Genomic DNA, 15,304 nt, shown 5'->3' on the forward strand with positions numbered 1-15,304 from the left:
CAACAATATGTCATATGATGTTTCATCTGATTTCAGCTGACATGAGAAACTTATGAACATGAAATCAAAACGCTGCTCCCGGAAGGTTTATCCCGTTTTCAGGCCCGAACCAGGATTAACCCTAAAATCACGAGGCTTGCCTTTGTGCATGCTTCAACTTGGTGTGAAATATAATGGACACGCCGAGGCTGAGTGGTTTTCGCTGATATTTATCAAAAAATACTGTATATGTCACAAGATACTAATTCCAATGTGCTTTGATGGGCCCTCAAGTGTTCTAGTTATGTAGTTTGTCCTCCTAAGCTAAAATAGTAGTAAAAATACAAAAATACATATTGATCTCTGTAATATAAAAAGCAAATACATGGCAAGAAGATCAATTTGATTTTATGCCAATTCTGCATTGCTAAAAGCTAAAACAGTGTGTTTGATATATCAGTAGCAGCTAATTAGAACTGAACTGCAGCTTAAAAGTATGTATGGCACAAATTAAAACATTTGACCTGATGAAGTTGACCTCATGGTGGTCATTTATGAGATTGTCTGTGTTTGTATAACCGTCCCTCGAGCATGGCTTTAATACAAACAATGCCTTATTTTATAATTCATACCATTATGTTAAAATATGTTGTTTCAGCATGAATAATATGCTTTTTTTAAACATTGAAAACAAACTTCCTCCATCCATTGTCCATTTTCTTTATACCAACAGTATTTTATTATAAGCAAATGATCAAAATAACTGCAGCAGCCCGGAGCTGTTTTCTCCGATAACAAAGAATACTTGAGGCAATTTTTTAAAAGAAAATTGTACTTTGGATTTTTGCTAAATTCAGCAGTCACACAGGGAACAGCTGGGTGCTGCATTTAGTCAGCGTAGGAAAGAGCTGAAAGGAGAGTGAATATTTGACAGAAACATGGCTGGTCACAAATAACACCAATGTTGCCTCTTTGTCGGCTGGATGTGTATATCGGCAACTGTTGGCATTATAGAAATAATGAGCTAGCCCCCTAAAAGGGTTTTTGATTGCCAAAATAGTGGTGTGTGTCCATCTCCAACAAGGACAACGTGTTGGTATAACAGTGGTGATATAAACTGAAACTGAAACTGAACAACATTGAGGAACATTTTATTCAAAAGAGGTAGAAACATGAGACTCAGACTCAGAGATTTGTGATGAATCGCTGCCTGAATGACCAACACAGCAATAATGAGTAAAACTGCCTTCTCAAACTCCACTCTCACATTTTATAGGCTGCCACTCCACTAATCAATTTTCACATTGTGCAGATTATTCTTACTGTGTGACTGGTTTGGAGTGTGACAGCAAGACAGTGGGTGTATTTTCTGCCATTACGTCAGAAGGAAAATAAAGTCCATTTATAGATAGTTCAATAAGTTGAGCTCCCAAATGTGTATATTTGAAAATATATGAAAACAATCATATTTGTTTCAGGGATGAGTTTTATAGAGGCTGCCACAGGTTTTCTAGTTATTTGGATAATGAAACAGATTTCGTGGTCTCCCTGGGGAGGTACAAGGCTGGACCCTCACATCAGTACAGGACTTAACTTCTTCAACTCCGTCCTGCACACGTCCATGTGCATTCCTTTCTCGCTGCATCGCATCCCCCCCGCCTCACAAGTTCCTCTTTACAGCTGTGTATTTACACTCTGCCCGCTAGAACACAATTCTGTTACTACATGTACTAAATGCTACATTTTCCCCTTAAGTCTCTTTGATGCTTGTTATTGTTACTTTTAGTATAAATTGGTTTATACTTCCAAGTATATTGGTTGTTGTTTATGGAACCCTTTTTTACAAATCCAGTAGAAACGTAGCTACATGTATTAGAATTATTTCCGTTACTACAAGCAACACCTTTCCGATTAGACAGAGTTAATTCCTCCACTGTCAATGGATGCTTTAGATAAGTCAGAGAAAGGGAGAACGTTTGTTTTCTGCTGTACTTAGAGCGGGATGTTGGTGTTCTGGAGCTGCATTGTCTCAGCACTATAGCTGTTAACAGGAGCATTCTTGTCCTGGATGCTGATAAAGTCATGTAAAAAATAATATAAATAACCTGGTTGCTCATGTTACGTACAAACATTAAATGTCTAAAAGGATGTTGTAGTCGTAGATAAAATTTCACATCTGTAAGACTTGATTTGAAACCAGATCGCCCTCTGCTGGTTTAAAAGATGTACTGCATAGGACTCGCTTCATATAGTGTATGATTATTGTTACTGCACAAACTTCTGAGGTTAAATTATTATTATTACACAAACCTGTGAGCGCCAAGCAACCGGCATTATAGCTTTGGCATTATTTTATGTCGTTGAATGAAACCGACAATTGTTAAAACAGTTAAAACGTGTGTGTCAAAGTATGTCCCCGGTGGTGAAGGTCGCTTGCAGCACCAGGGCCACGCTGAGAAGAAGCAGGGGAAATTGACTTCGCGCTAGGCAGCTTGGGAAATGAATTTCTTGCACCTCCCCGCTGCGTTTCACGTGATGACAATTGAGAACTACATTTCCCATGACCCTCTGCGCAGTCAGTGTTACATGCTGCTCTCCACGCAGTGTGCTGTAGCCATAAATGTGGTCTTTGAATGACACACAATCAGGGGACGTTCGCATGGCCCTCAGCATAAAGTGGCACGGATTTGAATTAAATCCTACACGCAACATTCAACGTAAGTGTGGACGGCTTTCTATCATTTGCTTGAGTATGTTAGACTTATATAATGACTTTGTGTTCCTTCTTAGCAGCGCTGCTAGCTACAGCTAAGAGCTAGCGTTAACTAGCTAGAGTCGGGCGTCAGAAGCCAAAGTTGGCAGCAGTTGGAATCTGGCCTTAACAAGGCCACCTGCTACTCTGTCGAAAGAGGAAGTCTGCTTCACGACAAATAAGCCGCTTTTCTTCTCCCTCTGGAAAGTTCTTAGCAAACTAAGAACCAAGAGCTTACATGCCCTCCAAAAAATACCAAATGTCTAATGTCAGCTATAGCCTAAAATAGATACACATGTAAAGCTAGCATCAGTTTAACTGTAGACTTCCGGTCAAAACTTTAACAATAAGCCATAATAAATCCCCTTCGTCTTTTTATCTTTGATTGCTTTTATTGTGAAGTCAACATCACAACTTCCGGTCGTGTTGTGTCGCTTTCGCACTGCTCCAGCAGTATTTTTGCTAACGTTAGCCGCTACGAGGTTCGAGTTTTCGTAACGGGAAAGGAAACGTCGTCTTCTCGATTCGTAACGTCACCTTTTACAACGTAGTCTTGGTTAATGTTACAATTCTGAGACCGACATGCTTGTACTATGTTTATGAAACCGCACGTGAAGTCAGATAGAGGGGGTCACTGTGTATTCACGATAACTAACGTTAGGTGGGTTCACCTGTAGTCTGTTCCATAACCTGTGTTATCAATTAATGTAACGCAGATGACGTAACTAAAGCATGACGGAACGTAACTTGGGCAATGGGCTCACACTCTCTTTATCAGCGTAGCATTGCTGCTTCACGGTGACATTGATGGAGTTCACTCTTTCTAGAACAATATTCCTTTAATCTAAAGTATCAAAGGCGTTCATTTATTATAGTGGAAAAGGAAAGAACTGTTGGTCTTGAAAGTATTTAGTCTGCAGAAATGGTCATGGCTCCTAAATAGTCAGGTTTGAATAAAGGAACACGGTTGAACTGTCTTAAGATGTCACTGTCTGCAGAATGAATAGAAAACACACCTTTCGAATGCTGTTCACACAAAGTTGTCTACATGTTAATGGATTACAATGCTCCTGTAGATGTGGTGATTCAGACAACCGTATGCAGGCATTTCTAATATATTTTAAAGGCGGATCTTGATGTTTATGTACATTTTCTAGCAGGAATGTAAACTGCAATTTTTGTTTTCAATGTTATGCAGGTAATGTCACAGTAGGCGTTAAGCGGCACATTTCAGTACTATATTTGGATTCTCATTTTTGGCAAAAAATATCCTGCTTCTCAAATCAATATTTTCTGGTTTTCTTAGTCTTTCATGTTAACCTATAATATTTTACTGTGGAGCCTAGAGCTTGTTGTAATGAACGTGGGTCCTTACTAATTAATAATGGTATGAGTCATTTCTCAATGCACTATTGGACGATTAGTTGATCATTCAAATTGTTGAATGTCCAACTAATTTGGAGGGAGGAACGTTGTTCGCGGCGGCACCAAACGTAAGAATGATCGAGTTAATGGAACGTCGTACTTTGCCTCGTCCCACAGCCTGTGGTTGAAGGTCCCAGCAGCAGAGAAGAGGAGGGGGACAATGCAGCGCATCCTAAACCTCGGGACACTGCGGCGTTTGGCAGCAGCGCGGCCGTCACTGGTGGCCCTCGCCGTCCCAGAACCACCAGCCGCCTTCTGTTGCTGTGTCCTCCGCCTGTCACCGCCAGCCCCCACAGGGCGGAGCCGGCTGTCAACCACAGCCTCCAGCAATGTGGCCCAGCAGCCAAAACACCAGGAACCGCAGTCCGGCGCCGCACCTCCAACCCAGGAGGTCCAGAAAGAGGATGCAGGGTTTGATGCCTTGGAGGTGGACCCCCTGCAGGACAAGTCCATCGGTTTGGTCCAGCGGTTTAAGAGGACCTTCAAACAGTATGGGAAGGTGATGATCCCTGTACATCTCCTGACGTCCTCGGTCTGGTTTGGAACCTTCTATTATGCTGCTATGAAGTGAGTGGTTTTGAGTTGATTGCTTTCCTTTATAGATTAGACTTATTGTTGCTTTGGCTAAAAGCGTCAGCAAAATGCTGACTGCAAATGTTAGATCACTTATCATACTAAAATAGATTTATTGTTTTATAGGACTAACCATATTTTATCCTCTGTGCAATTATAACCCCAACTACCTTGATGTTTGTGTTCTTCTTCCAGAGGCGTGAACGTAGTACCCTTCCTGGAGTTTATAGGTGTGCCAGAGTCATTCGTCAGCCTTTTGAGAAACTCTTCGAGTGGCTACGCTCTGACTGCGTACGCCATGTACAAGGTAATTTAATCCACAATCAACTGGATTCACAGGGTTTTTTTCCAGCATCAAAGTATCGTTTCAATAAAACATTCATACTGGAAATTGTTCTGACCCTTATCTAACTTAGATTAGCATGAGTCTCTCATCCTGCTAAAAGCAGATCAATTGTACCCAACAAGTTATTTGTGAGTGATGGATTCAGGCGCTTTGCTCTGCTGACCAGCAGGTGTTTTTTTTCCATTTTGTTTCTTTACAGATTGCAACCCCTGCTAGATATACAGCGACCCTGGGCGGCACGTCACTATCTGTCCAGTATCTGCGCAAGCACGGCTACTTGTCCACACCGCCGCCGGTCAAAGAATACATCCAGGACAGGATGGAGGAGACAAAGGAGAGGTTTTCAGAGAGAATGGAGGAAACTAAAGAACTCTTCTCCGAGAAAATGGAAGAGACGAAGGACAAGCTCTCTGAGAAACTGCAGGGAACCAAAGACCGAGTCACAGAGGGGAAAGCGTATTTTAGGAAGAAAAAGGAGTAGAGAAATGTGGGGCCTCTGACTAAATTACCTTATTTTGATCTCAACAAGTAATCAGTGTGTTTGAGGCAAGTAAAAGACAGCACTTGTAAGGCTTTTCTGAAAGAAGAGCCGCTTTGTACTACCCTGGTCCTAAAATGTCTCCTTGCACTTCTCAATTGTCCACTGTTGTCAATTTTGTGTTTCAAATTCAGTTGGTAATCGTGCACGTTGGTGGGACAATTACTGAGTGTAGACTAGGCGGCAGCTCGGCAGACTCCTGGCATGGGTTCAAAGAAGATGTATTCTTATTCCTCTTCACGTAAACACGCCAGCTTCAAAGAGTTAAAAAGAATAATGGCAAACTACATGGGGGAGAGCAGCACTAATTCTGCTGCTTGTTGGGAAAATAAAGCTTAAAGCTCATAATCACCTGTGTGAGCCTTTGTGAAATGCTCAATATCATTGCTTCTCTTTTCTAATATAATGACCAGGAAATACCTGTTTTATAATGTATTTTTATCCTAAAGCTCGAGCGAATATATTTCATTATCTGTGTGTACATGTAAGCGCACAGCACCAGTAGGCCACTGCGGACACCAACGTGTCTGGTGCCGGTGTTCTAAATGCACCAAATGCTTGTCACTATTCAAGCAGCTGGCTGGTGAAATCACAACTGAATAAAGTGAAATACTAACCCTCCCTGTTTGTCCTGGCATGCAAAGGTTTGAGTGTTGCAACTCGTGACACAGACCCGTTGTCCCATTTGACAATGAATATAGTCGAGTCTTGTTGAGCTATCGAGGTGTACGTGCTGATATCACAGCCACTGAATATCTTGACAGAGAAGCAGATATGGAGCAGCCCATAACGCAGAAAGACAAATGGGGTTTTGTTAAGTTCTGCCCCCATGTGGCTGAAGAAGTCACTGCAGCCAAGTCAAAGTATTCTCTGAAATGCTGCCTTTAAATACTCAACATCAATTTGGATTATTATTTTAGAGCTCTTTAACGTAAGGTTAGTTATAACTGCATCATACCTAAACTAATTAACCCCCGCTTGACCTTTCCATTCTACCAACACCATAACTGTTAAATAAGTGAAGTTGTGATCATGACATAACGCCCCTGGGCAAAGATGCCACTAAAGCCCCAATAGAAAGGGGCCGTGCCAGGTGACCTCACTTGTGTTGCCTTCTATAATGACTTTCTACATATGCTACATAAAATCTAGAGGGATATCCTTCTTTCCTGTGACGGCCTCAAAGTAAACGTGTGGGTGGTTAGAATGACATCACAATTACTGCACTGGTCTGCACAGAAATCTGATGTGATTCTCCCTTCTACTTTCATGTCATGTGCATGAGGGTCCCCAAATGTTTTACATTAATGTATATTTAGTACAAGACAACAAAAATACCCCAAATGCTGTGCATACTTTTCACTGTGCTAGAGGGTCGAGGTCACGTGCGCCCCGGGGTGCTTCTTAGCTGTCCGGATATGCTAAACGGATCTGAACCTCCTGCTGCCAAACGCACATTATGAATCTTATCTAAATGTAAAAATGCGAGTATTGCTTGGCGGAACATCATGTGTGTGAGTTACAATGTCCTCTGCTGTCCAAACTAATGAACAACTGTTTATGCAGTCAACAGCCCCTTCACACAAACACCTGTCCGTCCTCCCACTGGGAGTAAGACACGGAGGACAGCGTGGAGTCTAAAGACAATCTGTGTTCCTCAGGTGTGAGTCATTGGCTGAACACAACTCAAGTGTCAAGAAGCTTCTGGAAATCCAGAGGTGAAACACATGTCCAGAGGAAAAAAATCGTTGAAAGTCAGAGAGTTTCTCTTCTTGACACTTACAAAAGGCCACTGGAATCATCTTTGGGGCAGCCAGCAGCCAGCGTGCACATTAGAAAGTTGTCACGGTCACATTTGTTGAACTCCTTGAGTTGGACACGTTGGAAACCTGCAGTCTCACTTAGTCCCGATGGACCTCAGCCTCCTGCCAGATGGAAGGGGCACAAACAGGTTTTGTCGGGGGTGGGAGGGGTCGGCCCCGATCTTTTTACCACGCTTCAGAGACCTGGAAGCGAACAAGTCCTGCAGGGACGGCAGATTGCAGCCGATCAGCCTCTCTGCAGAGCGGATGACACGCTGCAGCCTGCCCTTGTCCTTGGCTGTGGCTGCAGCGTACCAGACGGTGATGGAGGAGCAGAGGATGGACTCGATGATGGCCGTGTAGAAGAGCACCGTCATCGTCTTTGGCAGGTTGAAGTTCTTCAGCTGCCTCAGGAAGAACAACCTCTGCTGAGCCTTCTTGGTGGTGGAGCTGATGTTCAGCTCCCACTTGAGGTCCTGGGTGATGATGGAGCCCAGAAAACGGAAGGAACACAGGGTGATGGGGGAGGATGGGGCTCTGTTCTTGGTGAAATCCACAACCATCTCCACAGAGGTCAGGGCGACGGGCCTGTAGTCATTGAGTCCTGTGACCAGCAGGTTCAGGAACAGCTTCTCCCCAGTCCCCCCCCGCAGCTCTACAATGACCCATGACCTTCCAGCCACTGAACATTCTGCACTTCAATTATGCCGTATTTGCACAACTATGCTACATTTGCACTACCTTGTCATTCATATTTACAACCCTGCTGCGTAATGTATATACTGCTCCATGTATATTTCACACTGTACATGTATTTATATATACTCTGCACTTTATCTGCTCTCCTGCCCTTTATGGTTGCATGTTAAACTGCGTTTCGTTGTCTCAGTACCCGTCCTTGGGTCAGCAGCATTACACGGGCCCAGTGCTCGGTCCACCTCTGGAGGTGTACCAAATTCATGTTTTTTAAATTCCTTTTAAACCCTGCTTGAGTTGCTCTAGTTATGAGAAGTACCCTTGCATACGAAAAGTATGTGTATAACATTGCTTAGCCTGGCACTATTTTACTCCTTATAGCGTTTTGAAGAGGTTCACGAGAAGGCGAGCTCCCTCTCGCTCGCTCAGGATGGGAGGTCAGAGGTTAGGGTTACTCTAACCTCTGACCTCCCATCCTTTAGTGAGTTAGTTTTCACCCATATTCACTTATCACATTGGATTCATTCTATCCTTCTGTGCCCACCTGGGGAAAAGTTTTCCCTTGAGAACGGCAGTAGAAATAGTTTTGGATCATAAAACAGTGTCGGCAACACGCTGATGCGGCGACATGTGGCAGCTACATCACCTGGACTCATTGTGTTTAGGATGGAGTTTGTTTCAGTGGTAAAGCCCGTTGGGAGCACTTCTACTTCCCTGTCAACTGCATCAGAGCCGAAACCTCATTACCCAGAGAAGACGGGGGGGGAAAAAAACACCTGAGTCATCACTTTTAAAGTTTTATTCATTACACTGCAGTTTGACTACAGCATAAGTACAAGCATAAAATCTTTGACTACAACAGCACTTAGAGCAACAATTTTTGATTTTTTTTTCTAGTCTTTTCTGTAAAAGTATTGCAATAACAGACCTTAGGCCTAAAACCTATTACATCACAATTGCTTAAATAAAAAGAGGCAAAAGATACACAACAATTTTACCTCTGTGTTTTGGACACACATATCTACATATATTTATATATAGATATGTATTTCAGCACAGAGGGGAGAGGAGTTTTGGATGATACAAAACCCATGATGGAAGCAGTCCTATGGTAACCGTGGAGACGGAGACAATACCAAACTGTTGAGTTGTTATTATTCTCATTACTATCAAAATATGCAACGATAAAAACAGCTACTTGTGGTCAGCAGTTGAGTACAGACTTCTGAGAAGTGGAGAGAGCGCGGCGGGCGGCGGGAGGAGGGGGGGGGGGTCCGAAAAATGAGTCCGAGCCCCAGTTAGTTTCTTCAAGCTAGTGCAGGAAACTAAGACAAAAAATAAAAAGGTCTTTAAGGAGGGCCGAGCGGCGCTGCAGCCAGAGTTACGATATAAGAGACTATTTTCCAAATCAAAACTGCACGACTGCAACATATTTGGTGCTTGAAGAGGAAAACGTACACAGTCTACAGAGAAGAACGAACATGCTCTGTGGTTATCGTAGTTATTCTCCGTACATACTGTAAATAAACGACTGCAGGTTAAACGTGACGTTCGTTTCAATATATTGAGCCACACATAACATTTGTAATGTAGAAAATAAAAATAACAATAATAGTAATAATAAGAGGAAAGTAATATGACAGATTGAACAGATTTTTTTTCTTCTCACACGTCAGCGGTGCTCTTCAACTTTGGCAGATATACAAAATTACTGCTGAATAGTAACTTAAAAAAAAAGGTTGTTAGATCTAAGAGTGCGGACACAAGCTCCTTCCGTATCGGGAAGCTCCGACGGGCCCTCGTGTGCAGTGGTCATGTGATACGCACCCCCCCCCCCCTAGTAGAAAATCAAAGCGGGCCGGCTGAAGTCGTGGCATTGAACAGCAACTGACCAGTGCTTGCTTTTCCCCGCTTTCCTTTAAAAGATTGTGGCGTAGAACTTTACATTTGTTAGTCGGTTGGGCTGAAAAAGAAAAACCACCAGCCGGTATCCAAATGACAGCGAGCGCTGCGAAAAGCTTGTTGTCTGAGGAGGAATTCCCATAAACAAGTGAATAATATCCTTTCACGACCCCTCGCTTAATACAGAGGTTATTTCATTCTTATCACGGACTATTATTGATAGCAAAATATCATAAGTAGTAATTTGTATTTGCGTTGCAACCATATTTTAAGCATACTTTGCAAACCAGGTTCTCATAAAAAAGGAAAAAGACAAAGCAAGTTATTTTTTTTCAACTGTAGGCATTTACAAATTTGATTCTGCCTTCTTAAAATTCTTATATTGTCTATACATTATATTACAATATTCACAACATCTTTTTTGTGTGTGGTTTCTACCCATTGGGCAGGATATGTGCATAATATATTCAAGTTATATACAGCACCTTACAAACAAACAAAGAAAGACAGACTACTGAAAAAAGCACCGTTGGAAGTGAGGCACAACGAAGGTGGGAGCTTTTTTGAGTGCAAGTGTGGGTTCCTATGTCTGCTCCACACCCGGGCAAACTGCTGGTGGAAATGGCTTCCGCCGCCGCCAGCGCCTCCGTCCAGCCCGCCGGAGGCCGCAGTCTCGCTTCAGGCTTTTGCTGACGTGGAAACAGGCACCAACATGTACAGCTGCGCGTGCCGCTGGGATTAAATGGGTGTTTTCCGGACATCTTCAATCTCCGGATCGAATTGGGCCTGTAAACTCAAGGGCGGGAGCGAGAAGCCCCGACGGGCCGCGACCTCCGTCCACCAACTCAGCGGAGAAGCGTTGCCTCGCCGCAGAGGGCCTGCGAGGGATCCCCAGCAGCAGTTTGACTGAGGTGTGGTCTGCTCAAACATGAACATTAGGCACCTTATTTACTCACATAATAGTAACATGCAAAACCTCATTGTAGAAAACATAAAATTCATCTTTATATCCTCAATTTACAAGCTATGACTGCACAGACAGAACGAGGCGACAGGGGGCAGGGAGACCAGAGGAGGAGGAGGAAACGTGGCCTTCGAAAGCAGGTCTGTGCAGTCAAAGGCCAAAGTGTTGGGACAAATGTTTCTGCGTGTGTTTAGTGTGTCGCACAAAGGGAAAACACTAGTTGTCTCAGTACTTGTGCTTCTGACTGCAGAGAGTCGGGTTCTAGCTTCCTAGTTCTGGATGAGTTGGTGGGACGGGATGGGCGGAGGGAGGCGGGGTCATGAGAAGCAGCAGTAGCAACAATATAAGCAGTAGCAGCAACAGCAATAGCAGCAGCGATGTAGTAACACACAGACACACACACACACACACCAACCACCAAAGAGTCGATTCATTTGTCCCTCCTCCATCTCCACAGGTGTAAAGTCCCGTCTGAGCTCTCGAGTGCACGAGGTCTGCTCTTCTACAGGAGCATTTCCAGGCTCACAGTCAAATGAATTCCCCTTAAGGCCTCGTTGATGATGCCTTCGAATGCTCATTAATGTTGCATTAAGGAACTTCACACCGGCTGCAACTGGTGCCAGCAGAGAAGAAGTGGGAATGTCTCTAAAGATCAGGGCCGATCATGAAGAAAGGATTTACAAATAACGGATCAACTCTGGAATGCCATGGCAGATTAGAATAGATGAGTGGGTTATTCGATTTGCTTTCTAGGGCCATCAATCCCCCCAAAAGACTCAAACCAGCTGTGACTGATCCTACTAACAGCTGCAGGTCTGCGTTAGAATGTTGGTTCTCTTAAACTACACATTTCAAATTTTGCCCAATTTGACACAGTCATCTTTTTAATGACTTTTCCTTTTAAGTCTCAAATCAATGTTAACGTGTTTTATGTTTGGATGTTTTTAATGGTTTTATGTAAAGCACTTTGAATTGCCTCGCTGTAGGAATGTGCTGTACAAATAAAATTGCCTTGCCTCACTAACAAGTAGGGTGTCTATCGAAGACGCAAAACAAACAAGTGGACGATGAGTCATGACTTTGTTTGTGTGACTCTGCAGGTTTTTGGTCTTCTTGTGGGGTTTGTTGACAGTCAGAAACGCATGGAAGAGGCAGATCTTCTCACCTCGGCAAACACAAAGCAGACTGCCAAAGATTTAGAACGGGACATTTGATTTTCTCTCTCTTCCATAAGCTGCAAATTTTTGCAGCAATTAACAGTGTCTTTATTTCCTTTGTTTGAGGGACAGATAGCACTAAGACCACTGGACTCTGCACTGCAACAAGAACCATCATGCATCTCTGGACCGGACGAAAGCAGAAGTAATGATGTGAAAATATGGGCGGTGCCAAATAACAAATATGTCCTTCAAAATCTAAGCTCAGAACAAGCAGTTGATTAATGAAACACACACACACACACACACACACACACACACACACACACACACACACACACACTGCTCCAACATTAAGTGCTTTTAACCAGCTCTAACCAACACACACACACACACACACACACACACACACACACACACACACACACACACACACACACACACACACACACACACACACACACACACACACACACACACACACACACACACACACACACACACACACACACACACACACACACACGGGCTCCACTCCAGTCTCCACTTTAAAGGGCTTGGCGGACTCTGCATCACTTCAACGTAACAGAAGAGGTGGAGGTGTGTGTGGGGGGGGTGGGGGGGGGGGCTAATGTCAACAAGCTTGAGATAGGGGTGGGAGGTCGGAAGGGGGCTCTGGTGTTGAATGCAAACCAGATAAGGGAGGACAGAGAAAAGCGCAAGAGCAGAGGAGAAGGCAACAATGAGCAGAGAAAAAGGCTCAATTTTTAAAAATGTTTTTTTTCTTCTACAAAAAAAAGGACCCATCATCCCATAGCCCTTTGACCACAGACACGTTCTCCTTTAGAGCCTGATTGCTGTGCTGGCGGACGCAGACCGGAGTCTTCACTTTGTGTCGTCCCGTTTCATTTTTTGTGTCTGCGCGCGTGTGTGTGTGTGTGTGTGTGTGTGTGTGTTTGTTAGAAACATGGAGACGGAGCGCCGAGCCGCCTTTTTTCTGTTTTGTGTTGGGTTGTCATGGCAGCGGGGGGGGGGGGTTATGTTCAGTGTGGTTGTTGGCAGAATGCACTGTGCATGTCGAGAAGAGCGGTGAGAGGAGAGTGAGGGGGGGGGGGGGGGGGGGGGGGGGGGGGCGTCAAGGTGCTCAGATGTCGGGGAACCGAGTAGAAGAAGTGAAAGGCCGGCTGCGACCGCGCTGCTGGGTGGACACTCGGATATGTTGTTTCGCTTTTATTATTGTAACAGAATTATGTTTTTCTTGGTTAAAAGCAGCTCTCTTTCTTTGTAAGACCTTAGGAACTGCGGTGGCCAGGGAAAAGCCATCTCCAAATCTTAAGATAAGAAAGAAAGAAAGGAAGTGGGAGATATTCTGTCCACCCAGCGGGCGGTCAGCAGGCCGAGTCCTTCCTGGAACGTGAGCAGTACAAGGCCGTCCTCTTACTAAGTCTCACTATGCCTGTGGTGCAAGCAGACAGACGTTTTGTAGGCTGGGTACAAGTATTTCTTGCGGTTTTCAAAAAACGGAAGGACATAAGCTTATAATACTTTTTTTTGTTGTTGTTTTTTTTTGCTCCCAACTGCTTAAAAGACTTTGGAGGCAAAGTTCAGTCAGTCAATCCATTCATGAAAAGGACAAAAGAAAAAAACAGAAAAAAGGACACATCATTATCATCACATCATTTCCCTCTTCTCTTTTACAACAAAAAGATAGTGCAACTTTTAGATAACTTTTCTTTTCTGTGTGTTTTGAATGTTAGAACGAGTCTTCCCCCCCCCCCCCCCCCCACACACACACACTCTGCTTCCTTGTGAACCTTGGCACTAAGATTTGGGTTTGTGAGTCTCTTGTTTTGTCATGTTCTCTGTAAGTCCTTGATTCTCAGTTCTCGCTTTGTGCACAGATCCCGGTCCCAAAAAAAAAAAAAAAAAAAAAAGATTAAAAACTCATGCTTAGTTCCACGGGTACAGAGCCGTCCCCCGATAGGACAAAGGAAAAAGAAGCTCAAACTGTTACATTTGTGCCAGTCGTTTCTTTCTCTCCGTGCAGTGGACACATCCGGCCCCGCTGTTTGAATGCCTCACATCAGGAAGGACACTGAAAGGAAACCAACTCCTAGTTCCTTTTTCCTTGTTTTGTTGGTATTGAATTGTGCATGGGAGTGTGGACAGATGACGTGAGAGAGACAGAGACAGAGACAGAGACCACTGCTTACAGGTGATCTGGGGGGAAGAGGAGAGGCAGCTTTCTGCCCCGACTCTTGTCTTCACACCAGGTCCTCCGGTCGGCCGTCCTTGGCAGGTACTATTGTGCTTTCTGATTGGCTCTGCTGCTGGATCGTCCTGCTCCCCGGCCCCCCCGCCCTCTGGTTATTGCTGTGCTGGTGTAGGTAGAACGCCGAGCCGGGGTAGTGGCCCATCACCTCGCTGTAGGCTGGCGGGGGCCCCTCCATGCGCCCGTGGCTGCTGGAGTTGGTCGCGCTGATGCCCGAGTTACTGCTCGGCGGCCTCGGGCCGCCTCCCACCATCCCCCCCCCTCCTAACCCCACCCCTGACAGGCCGCCGCCTCCCCCCATGTCGATCAAGTCACTGTCGTAGATTGTCCGGTTGGGCGGCGCCCTCACTGACTCGCGGTTGAGCTCCATCTGCTGCTCGGGGTCGCGGAGCTGCAGGGTGCAGGGCCCCTGATAGGGCGGGGGCTCCTCGCCGTCCGACAGCGAGATTGTGGGCGGCAGGTCGATCTGGTGCTGCAGGTAGGGGTAGGTGGGCTGGAAGCGACTGAAGCGGTCGCGCTGCATGAAGGAGGGAGCAGTGAAGCGATCCCTGGCCTGGGGGGCGTACAACACCTGAGGGGAGGGGAGACAGAGAGACACCACGATGTATTCATATAAAACTTGTGTTCAATAGACATCATAACATATTACATTACAAAAACTGTTCAATCTGTACAACTAAAAAATTGTAAATGCACTGTACTTGTTTAGCGCTTTTCTAGTCTTACTCAAAGCGCTTTAACACTACATGACATCATTCACCCATTCACACCCATTCATACACGGATGACAGGAGAACCACACACAGTGACACCTGCCCATCAGTCACTACCATCCACACTGTAGTCGCAGCCACAGGAGCCATGTTGGGGTTAAGTGTCTTGCCCAAGGACACATCGA

General features: G+C 44.8%; 3 protein-coding genes across 6 annotated transcripts in view; 1 reads left to right on the forward strand and 2 right to left on the reverse strand.

The window, feature by feature from the left end:
* The first annotated feature begins 2,433 nt into the window (after nucleotides 1-2,433).
* On the forward strand, nucleotides 2,434-5,961 carry LOC120810953 (protein FAM210A). 2 transcript variants are annotated; one of them, XM_040165988.2, is made up of 4 exons: nucleotides 2,434-2,696; nucleotides 4,274-4,723; nucleotides 4,925-5,036; nucleotides 5,275-5,961. In XM_040165988.2, exons 2-4 carry the CDS (start codon nucleotides 4,317-4,319, stop codon nucleotides 5,554-5,556), a joined length of 801 nt encoding a protein of 266 aa, XP_040021922.2. In that variant the 5' UTR covers nucleotides 2,434-2,696; nucleotides 4,274-4,316; the 3' UTR covers nucleotides 5,557-5,961. The 2 variants fall into 2 exon arrangements, with proteins under 2 accessions (XP_040021922.2, XP_040021921.2); XM_040165987.2 differs by lacking the exon at nucleotides 2,434-2,696 and adding an exon at nucleotides 3,115-3,392.
* On the reverse strand, nucleotides 5,899-9,006 carry LOC144389796 (uncharacterized). The gene has a single exon (XM_078095590.1). The coding sequence runs from the start codon at nucleotides 7,976-7,978 to the stop codon at nucleotides 7,511-7,513; it is 468 nt and encodes a 155-aa protein (XP_077951716.1). The 5' UTR covers nucleotides 7,979-9,006; the 3' UTR covers nucleotides 5,899-7,510.
* Nucleotides 9,007-13,878: 4,872 nt separating this feature from the next.
* Nucleotides 13,879-15,304, reverse strand: part of LOC120810460 (low-density lipoprotein receptor class A domain-containing protein 4) — a 163,499-nt gene continuing 162,073 nt past the window's right edge. For all 3 annotated transcript variants that reach the window (XM_040164988.2, XM_078095587.1, XM_078095588.1), the window contains one exon: nucleotides 13,879-14,977. In XM_040164988.2, coding sequence (XP_040020922.2) covers nucleotides 14,399-14,977 — 579 coding nt within the window. In that variant the 3' untranslated portion in view covers nucleotides 13,879-14,398. The remainder of the gene's footprint in view (nucleotides 14,978-15,304) is intronic.

This window comes from Gasterosteus aculeatus, chromosome 20 (genome assembly GCF_964276395.1).
Source record: "Gasterosteus aculeatus chromosome 20, fGasAcu3.hap1.1, whole genome shotgun sequence".
In the NCBI taxonomy this organism is placed as follows: domain Eukaryota; kingdom Metazoa; phylum Chordata; class Actinopteri; order Perciformes; family Gasterosteidae; genus Gasterosteus; species Gasterosteus aculeatus.

Bases quoted from the DNA above. Each gene is read 5' to 3' on its own strand.
- LOC120810953 (XM_040165987.2), top strand. From the start codon at position 3,325: ATGTTTATGAAACCGCACGTGAAGTCAGATAGAGGGGGTCACTGTGTA. The intron at 3,393-4,273 runs GTGGGTTCACCT...CTCGTCCCACAG, and splicing joins TTCACGATAACTAACGTTAG to CCTGTGGTTGAAGGTCCCAG. The intron at 5,037-5,274 runs GTAATTTAATCC...GTTTCTTTACAG, and splicing joins CTGCGTACGCCATGTACAAG to ATTGCAACCCCTGCTAGATA.
- LOC144389796 (XM_078095590.1), bottom strand. From the start codon at position 7,978: ATGGTTGTGGATTTCACCAAGAACAGAGCCCCATCCTCCCCCATCACC.